The sequence below is a fragment of the Acipenser ruthenus genome, chromosome 33 (assembly GCF_902713425.1).
Source record: "Acipenser ruthenus chromosome 33, fAciRut3.2 maternal haplotype, whole genome shotgun sequence".
In the NCBI taxonomy this organism is placed as follows: Eukaryota; Metazoa; Chordata; class Actinopteri; order Acipenseriformes; family Acipenseridae; genus Acipenser; species Acipenser ruthenus.
Genome location: NC_081221.1, coordinates 13316530 through 13326145, shown reverse-complemented (window position 1 = coordinate 13326145; position 9616 = coordinate 13316530). Strand labels below are relative to the sequence as shown.

The 9616-nt window shown below is 46.5% G+C and overlaps 1 protein-coding gene across 4 annotated transcripts; it reads right to left on the bottom strand.

Moving 5' to 3' along the window:
- Nucleotides 1–1234: 1234 nt before the first annotated feature.
- LOC117433316 (prohibitin 1-like) lies at nucleotides 1235–8778 on the bottom strand. 4 transcript variants are annotated; one of them, XM_034055448.3, is made up of 7 exons: nucleotides 8651–8778; nucleotides 6272–6380; nucleotides 5504–5665; nucleotides 4255–4397; nucleotides 3743–3859; nucleotides 2601–2696; nucleotides 1235–1661 (listed from the first exon to the last, which is right to left on the bottom strand). In XM_034055448.3, the coding sequence occupies exons 1-7, from the start codon at nucleotides 8723–8725 to the stop codon at nucleotides 1449–1451; spliced, it is 915 nt and encodes a 304-aa protein (XP_033911339.1). In that variant the 5' UTR covers nucleotides 8726–8778; the 3' UTR covers nucleotides 1235–1448. The 4 variants fall into 4 exon arrangements, with proteins under 4 accessions (XP_033911339.1, XP_033911342.1, XP_033911341.1 ...); XM_034055451.3 differs by having other exon boundaries at nucleotides 8595–8693; XM_034055450.3 differs by having other exon boundaries at nucleotides 8591–8692.
- Nucleotides 8779–9616: the final 838 nt, after the last annotated feature.

Here is a 9616-nt window from a genome sequence, read left to right as displayed (position 1 = left end):
GGGAGTGGGCACTGCTCAGGAGAGCATGAACAGAAATTGAGCAGTTTTGTTTCATCATTCGCTGTACATCGTCCTTTAAAACAGACGCGTGAATTCAACATTTTAAAAAAATGCAGCGATGGTTCATACAACTGAGGCTCTGTCTGTCTATCTGGAAGGAGACAAGCATTCTCCATTGGGGGGGGGGGGCGGTGAGAACAGGGCCCCTTCCCCTTGGGGCTATCCTAAAACGAAACAGGTACCTGCCCCCGGACCAGAAGGAATCTTCACACCCTTGTGCTTCTGGTTTCAAATCCAGTTTAAAGTCTAGGTTTTACAGCTGATTCACCAGAAATGAGCATCTTCTTTATGCTCGACTCTTCCTCACTTTAACCAATCAAAGAGCAGGCGATAGAAACGTGTCTGGCCCTGGGCGGTCAACTACTCAGACTGGTGGGGGTTAGATGAGAACTTCACACAGCATGTATATACCACGGGGCAGTATTTCACCTCTTTATTCAATTCATTATTCCAAACACCCACCCCCCCACACACAAAACAAAACAAAAATTAAATTAATGACAGTTTTCAGTTCAAGTGCTGTGTGAGTGATCATGTGACCAGCCCCACTGCAACAGCAAAGGCGGCTTTTCAGAAACAGTACCACTTGCCAGCGATACCAGGTCAGCTCAACCACATCATGACAAGACACTTCACAGTCATATACACAGATGATTCAAATATATATATTTTTTACTTTCATTCAGGGATTAAGCACACAACCTGGCAAATAACCAGCATATCTTGTTTTACAAACGAAGCGACTTCACTTAGACAAGGGGGGGGGGGGGGGGGGGGGTAGAGGAGAGAGAGATGAAAAGTATGCTTTAAGGTTTTTTTATGCCTGGATGAATTGAACATAATATAAAAACAGGGGGGTTCAAATGACTCCATTAACAGAAGTCCAACAGGCTGGCAAATCCATGTATGCTGTCAGTAAAAGTTCTGCTTGGCACTGTGTGGGACGATGAGTCCCTCGTGGGACAGTGAGACTCCAAATCAAAACGCTGAAACACGACAGGGCAGGGCAGGGCACACCCAGCACCAATGGTTCAGTCCAGGGCTCTCTTCCACATCTACAAATGACTCTGCACTGCTCTACAGCTCTCACAAGACAGACATTATTTGACACGTTCTTTGCAAATGCCAGGAAACTAAACACATTACAGTCAAAGCTGTAGAAGAGACCACCTGGGAGAATTAAAAAAATAAGTTTAATATGTTAAAATCAGCCGGATATATTATGGGAGAGATTGTACATTATCACAAGACCGCCACATCAGAGTACTGGGTGGCTACAGAAGAGGCAGACAACAAACAAAAAAATGCACAGGTGCTATCCTGGCCCGCTGTGGTGAATCCGATGGTTCCGCGGCGGGCTGCTCTCCTCTCTGGGGGCCCGGCCTCCCTCACTGAGGGAGCTGCAGCAGCGTGCTCTGGCCCCCAGGCAGGTACGTGACGTTGCGGGACCGGGACAGCTGGAAGGCGATGTCCTCGGCTGCCTCCAGCTTGCGCAGCTCCACCAGCCCGTCGCCCGCCGTGGCCAGCGAGTCCGCGATGAGCAGGGCGGCCTGGGAGTCTCCCTCCGCCGAGATGATGGTGGCCTGCTTCTGCTGCTCCGCCTGGGAAACAACAACAGCAGCAGCAGTGACACGGCCGTCAGCACCGCGCCAATCACACAGTCACGGTCACCACTACCAGGGGCTGGAGTCACACTCCATGCCTGCTTTTACTTAAGAGTTTAACCCTCAGCAGTGTGGAGTAGTGGTTAGGGCTCTGGACTCTTGACCGGAGGGTTGTGGGTTCAATCCCAGGTGGGGGACACTACTGCTGTACTCTTGAGCAAGGTACTTTATTATTATTATTATTATTATTTATTTCTTAGCAGACGCCCTTATCCAGGGCGACTTACAATTGTTACAAGATATCACATTATTTTTACATACAATTACCCATTTATACAGTTGGGTTTTTACTGGAGCAATCTAGGTAAAGTACCTTGCTCAAGGGTACAGCAGCAGTGTCCCCCCCACCTGGGATTGAACCCACGACCCTCCGGTCAAGAGTCCAGAGCCCTAACCACTACTCCACACTGCTGCCCTTGTTATTAATTATTAATTATAATGTGATATCTGTATAATGTGAAATAATGTGATATCTTGTAACAATTGTAAGTCGCCCTGGATAAGGACGTCTGCTAAGAAATAAATAATAATAATAATAATAATAATAATAATAATAATATAACAAACGCTGCTTGGAAGGTATGGTTTGCATAATCAAGGTGTGAGAGAGAGAAAGAGAGGCACAATTAGTGCACGTTTAAAATCATTTTACGCCCTTGTTATGGAAACCAGCATCGTCGCTGCTGCAGTTTAACATTAGCAATGCTGACATTGAAGCAACATGACAAATCTCTTTGAGACCGTCTCACTGTTAAATTGTGTTCCGTGAAGGTTCTGGAGGTTCTACAGTGAAGCCAGCCCGGTTTGTTTCAGGGCAGTTTGTAACTCGGAGGTCCTAATGCAATGTTGAGCTCTCCCCCGTGGAGTCGCACCCACCTTCTCCACCACGAAGCGGGCTCGCTCTGCCTCCTGCTGGGCCACCTGCTTCATCTCCACAGCCTCTGTGAACTCCTTCCCAAAGGTCAGGTGAGTCTGTGGGTTCATTACCTTTATTTTAGTATTTACAAATTCACCACTGAGATTTACATACATCTAGGAGATCCGCTAATCCAGCTGCGACGAAACCTGGCATTCCTTAAGCTGGTGACAGTATTAGAGGCTGAGTACAGAGCATGTGATAGACCCTGTGTGTGTGTGTGTGTGTGTGTGTGTGTGTGTGTGCGCGCTGGTGACAGTATTAGAGGCTGGGTACAGAGCATGTGATAGACCCTGTGTGTGTATGTGTGTGTGTGTGCACGCTGGTGACAGTATTAGAGGCTGGGTACAGAGCATGTGATAGACCCTGTGTGTGTGTGTGTGTCTCCTCTCTCATTATCAGTGACACTGTGTGTGTGTGTGTGTAGCTCCTCTCTCTCATTATCAGTGACACTGTGTGTGTGTGTGTGTCTCCTCTCTCATTATCAGTGACACTGTGTGTGTGTGTGTCTCCTCATTATCAGTGACACTGTGTGTGTGTGTGTGTGTGTGTGTGTCTCCTCTCTCATTATCAGTGACACTGTGTGTGTGTGTGTCTCCTCTCTCATTATCAGTGACACTGTGTGTGTGTGTGTGTGTGTGTGTGTGTGTCTCCTCTCTCATTATCAGTGACACTGTGTGTGTGTGTGTGTGTGTGTGTCTCCTCTCTCATTATCAGTGACACTGTGTGTGTGTGTGTGTGTGTGTGTGTGTATGTGTGTGTGTGCGCTGGTGACAGTATTAGAGGCTGGGTACAGTGTAGATGATAGACCCTGTGTGCGTGTGTGTGCGTGCGTATGTGTGTGTGTGTGTGTACAGCATGCAATTGTAAATGGAAAAGACTTTGAAGAACCATATTATATTGAAAACTGAATAACGTGCAACACTGTATACTATGCAAACACCAAGGCTATTGCATCCTCATACATATAATTTTGCACTTTCAGCCGTGTCAGAGATGTACATTTAGCAACCATTTAAATTAGGGAGATGAATGACTGAGAAGTCTATGAAGACCCAGGAGTCTGGGCAGGAGATGCAGGCTCCGAGGAGCGGGTACGTACCAGGGAGACGTCGTCCAGGATGAGCCCGAAGGTGGCGGCTCTCTCCATGAGGTCCTCGTTCACCTGCCGGGACACCAGCTCTCTCTGCGTGATCAGCTCCCCCGCATCGAAGCGAGCCTGGGGAAGAGGGGGGCTGCAGAGTCACTGCCCAGCACAAGACACCAAAGAAATACTGTGCAATAAGCAGCAGGAGACAAAATACACTGCTGCACTTTACAAGAAGCAGCAGGTGCTTATAATAAAACTCCTAATGAAGTGGCAGGAGATTTGAGGAGTGTTGCTGCATAATCTCATCGTGGTGTATTGGAGAAACACTGCCCTGATTGAAGCAGACAGGACTTCACTCCCTTATAAAACAGTGTGAATAACTAAAAGGCTCTGGTGAGACACTCACGCTGTGATGAAAGTTCAAACTCCTGGCTCATGCCTAGTTATTTGGATAATATTCCTGAACAGGGGGAGCTCTGAAAGCAGAACTGGGTGCACAGCTGGTACCCCTGCACGGCTCTTACCACGACAGACTTGAGGACCTCCGTGGTGATGGAGGGCAGCACTCTCTCATCGTAGTCCTCCCCGATGCTGGTGAAGATTCGGGGCAGCTGGCCCGCCATCGGCCTGAACAGGATTCTCAGCGTGATGTTCACGTTCTGCAGATCTGACAGAGGGTTACACTTCATCATCATCATCAGGGTTTACTCAGCCAGTTAACTGGCTGAATTGTTCAGAACTGTAGCAGCTACACACACTGAGAGCAACACTCTCAAAGCACTGTGCCAAATTAACATCAAGCCCCGCCAAAATGGAAAAAAAACTCACAAAACTGAAGTCTAAATCTAATGTATCAAAATACATAATAATAATAAACTTTTCTGTATAGCGCTTCATAATTAATAGTACAGCAATAGATTATACATAAAAAGCACAAGGAAATTAATCATAAAAATCATAAACACGCCTTTCTAAAAAAGCAAGTCTTTAAATTAGCTTTAAAAACACTCAAAACTGCTGAGTCCCTGATCTCTAGTGGAATAGAGTTCCATAGTTTGGAGGCATAACAACAGAAGGTCCTGTCGCCCATAGAGCGCAGGCGAGCAGGCGGGACACACGGCAGTCTGAGATCAGCAGAGCGGAGCCTGCACTCAGATTTTTTCAAAGCAATGTATTCGGTACTTAATAGGCTAAACAAACAACTCTGGAGGCTCATTTAATAACTCAGAGGCATGCCTCAGCTGTTTCTCGTTAGTTCTGCAACATTAGCAAACACTGTGATAAAAGCTTTATGAATACGGCTCAGAACGTCTAATCCAAATCAAATTCAAGCCTTCCTCTTTACACCTCGAACAAAGTGCACAGGCTAGCTGCAGACTGCCTTTGCTTGCATTAAACTCGCAACGAATCACTGCTCCTGTTGCAGCTTTGACCTCACTAACCTTTTATTCAGAAGAGGCTCGCCATGCATATTCATAACCCTGTTCCCGCCCTGTGCCAGAGTGAGCAGGTAGGACAGGTGAACCAATCAATATGCTTTGGAGAGGAGTTGGGAACCAATGAAATGATTGAACAGGTTGGACTGAAGAAGCTGCCGATGTGAATTCATGAGACGATTTGACGGGAATCCCTGATGCATAACCCATGTGAGACAGACATAACTGATTCATGTACCAGGGATATGTAGAGCTTATATGGATGGACTTGCACAATGCTGCTGTAATTCAGCCTTTTACTCGAACAGTTCAGAGCTCTGTTTGGTGCTGGCAGTACCTTTACTCCCTGTGATGACTGGGACGTTGCGTGGGCGAGACCGGCAGTCGAACACGACTGGTTTCTGGACCCAGGGGATGAGGAAGTGCGTTCCCTCTCCCACCACGATGTCCTGGACTCCTCGGAAACGGTCAAATATCACCGCTCTGTGACCGGCATCCACTGTGGGGCAGGCAGGACAGGGCAGGGTTAAAAACCAAGAGAGACCCCCCAGCACAACCCAGAGAGACCCCCCCAGCACAGCCAAGACAGACCTCCCCCAGCACAGCCAAGAGCGACCCCCTCCCAGCACAGCCAAGAGCGACCCCCCCCCAGCACAGCCAAGAGCGCCCCCCCCCCAGCACAGCCAAGAGCGGCCCCCCCCCCAGCACAGCCAAGAGCGACACCCTCCCAGCACAGCCAAGAGCGACCCCCTTCCAGCACAGCCAAGAGCGACCCCCTCCCAGCACAGCCAAGAGCGACCCCCTCCCAGCACAGCCAAAAGAGCTCCCAGCACAGCCCAGAGAGACCCACAGCAATAACACACATTCTACTGTACAGAAGGGCGTTTCTTGGTTCAAGCAGTTACTTGAGCACTTTTGGATGGGCAAGAGAAGTGCTAAGTGAAGCCGAGTGGTTCTGTCAGCAGACAGGGCCAAGTCAAATACATATTTATTTATTTATTTGGCCTTTTACTTGAGCAGTTTAGAGCTCTGTCTAATTCAATCTGTTCTTGCAATGCATGCAGGGGTGCTTGCACACGCAGGGATCAGTCTGAGCCACACTCACCGTTATACAGGGCGGAGTTCACCACCCCTCCCACCAGAGCCAGCCCCAGCCCCAGCTTCCCGATGCTCTCAAACAGCTTTGCCATGATGGTGTGCAGCCTCCAGCAGCCCTGCGGAGGAGAGCAGAGCAAGCAGTGAGCCCTCTGCTGGACAAGACGGTGAACTACACAATGTTCTCAAAGCTTCAGAGCTGAAGCACTCTCCAGGGTTTGAGACCTTTATTATTATTATTTGTTTATTTAGCAGACGCCTTTATCCAAGGCGACTTACAGAGACTAGGGTGTGTGAACTATGCATCAGCTGCAGAGTCTCTTACAACTACGTCTCACCCGAGAGATGGAGCACAAGGAGGTTAAGTGACTTGCTCAGGGTCACACAATGAGTCAGTGGCTGAGGTGGGATTTGAACCGGGGACCTACTGGTTACAAACCCTTTTCTTTAACCACTGGACCAGGCAGCCTCCTTATATTGGAGTTAGTTCTGAAACCCAGGACAGTGTGCAGGGCTAGAGAGAGTTTCAAGCCGTGGCGCTTGGTGTTAATGTAATCTGTGTAAGGCATGTTTTATTTTAATTACCAATGGACCAGTAAGAGCACAGGAACAAAAACAATGCCATTTATATAAAAAAATAAAGCTACTGCATCAGTAAAGGTATCATGCAAAGAAATCCAATGCATAAATGATGCTTGGAACAAACACACATTGTACTGTGCAGAGGGGAGATTCTCTGACGGAAAAATTCTCAAAGAATTCGAGTAAATCTCCATTTTAATATAATTTCGCACGCAAGTGAAAAACGCTACTTCTGTGTGTGTGTGTAATTAATATAAGGAGGCTGTGTGGTCCAGTGGTTAAAGAAAAGGGCTTGTAACCAGGAGGTCCCCGGTTCAAATCCCACCTCAGCCACTGACTCATTGTGTGACCCTGAGCAAGTCACTTCACCTCCTTGTGCTCTGTCTTTCGGGTGAGACGTAGTTATAAGTGACTCTGCAGCTGATGCATCGTTCACACACCCTAGTCTTTGTAAGTCGCCTTGGATAAAGGCGTCTGCTAAATAAACAAATAATATATTTAACACACACACACACACACACACACACACCTGTTGAGAACCACTGGGTAAATGATGGAGTCGCTACTACAACACTTCATATTAGCTGCTCATGTATAGTTTATTTTGAGTTGTTGTGATCACAAGTTTTTGAAGATTCTTCTCAAGATTGCTAAATGACAAGCTTGGTTTCTTCTCATCCAAACTAAGCTGTATTAACAACAGTCAAAGCTGCGAAAAGTGTTGAATTATATTGTCTAAAGTGAATTTAAATCAAGGGATGTAATGTTAAAACTTTACAATGCATTAGTAAGACCTCACCTAGAATATTGTGTTCAGTTCTGGTCACCTCGTTACAAAAAGGATATTGCTGCTCTAGAAAGAGTGCAAAGAAGAGCAACCAGAATTATCCCGGGTTTAAAAGGCATGTCGTATGCAGACAGGATAAAATAATTGAATCTATCAGTCTTGAACAAAGAAGACTACGCAGTGATCTGATTCAAGCATTCAAAATCCTAAAAGGTATAGACAATGTCGACCCAGGGGACTTTTTTGACCTGAAAAAAGAAACATGGACCAGGGGTCACAAATGGAGATTAGATAAAGGGGCATTCAGAACAGAAAATAGGAGGCACTTTTTTACACAGAGAATTGTGAGGGTCTGGAACCAACTCCCCAGTCATGTTGTTGAAGCTGACACCCTGGGATCCTTCAAGAAGCTGCTTGATGAGATTCTGGGATCAATAAACAACCAAACGAGCAAGATGGGCCGAATGGGGCCTCCTCTCGTTTGGAAACTTTCTTACAAGAGTGGAAAACACTAATGGAGGCTTTTGAGTAAAACAGTCTTACAACACAGCCGCTATATTATATCAAGCATCGCGCACGAACACAAGGCGGAGGAGAGGTACAGTAATTACACATGCTGCTTGAGTAACGTATATATTTCGGTTCGAAATATTGCAAAGTTTACAAGATGCCAGTTTGGGTAAATAAGCGACGTCCACACTGCTCGGTAAGGTTAGGTTAAGCGTTGGCCTAGCGCAGGCACAGTCGGACCGAGAGCACACAAAGCAGGTTATATTAACGCAACGAGAATGCAACACATCACTTTAAAATCAAACGACAGCATAAAGGAAGCATCGCACGTGTTTGCTATTGTATGTAGTTAATAATTGCACGCACGATTTAACCGCACATCTTAAAAGTGCCGTACAGTAAAGCTAATTAAAATGCTCGCTTTTAGCAACTTTCACTATTCATATTCACCTACGTGCAGATCCTCTTGCCTGTTTTGTTGCAGAGCGTGTTTTTCAATCCTGCACTCACCTCTCTGTCCTGCTCAGAAAATCGTGACCTCCACGGTGCTTCTGGAACACATGAACTTGACACTCCAGGGCGCATGCGTCACCGTTCACAGTCCGCGTCAGTGATTGGCTGGCCTGCCTCACTGGGGATTCTGGAGCGTGTAGGTTACAGGGAAGGGGAGCAGTACCGTATACTCTCTGGAATAGACGCATCTTTATACTTGGGGAGTTGGGTGCACGCTGTTTTTTTGTTTTTTTAAAAATAAAGACATACTCAAAGACTTGTAGGTAAACAGACTTTGATTTATCTTCAAAAAGCCGTGCGTTTTTCTCGCGTGTAAGCGCGCTTCTACAGAAGAGAAATGCGCCTGTTTGTGGATTATACGGTACAGCAAAGGCATTTCAGTGTTGCCGCTGCGGGTTGGCTACAGGAATACAAGGTGTTATTGAGGTCATGGGAATTGTAGTTTCCTTAAACGGTTCCCTTTACTGTTTCTGCATTCAAAAACATGTTTTAATACAGACATGGTAAAGCATAGGAAAGCACCGTAAAGCACAGAGACGTATGGAAAATATTTAACAAAAGATGTCAAGCCACGTGTAAAACAGCCGAAATCAATAATTATTCGTAGGATTTTAATTGAGAATTTGATTCGGGTGTATGGCTACGGCCTCGAATTAGCATGTACATCCAGGATTATAAAGTCATACATAGAGGCTGTGTGGTCCAGTGGTTAAAGAAAAGGGCTTGTAAGCAGGAGGTCCCCGGTTCAAATCCCACCTCAGCCACTGACTCACTGTGTGACCCTGAGCAAGTCACTTAACCTCCTTGTGCTCCGTCTTTTGGGTGAGACGTAATTGTAAGTGACTCTGCAGCTGATGCATAGTTCACACACCCTAGTCTCTGTAAGTCACCTTGGATAAAGGCGTCTGCTAACAATACAGTATATAAAAGATGTTGCATTTTCAAAACGTTATGCACCACTTC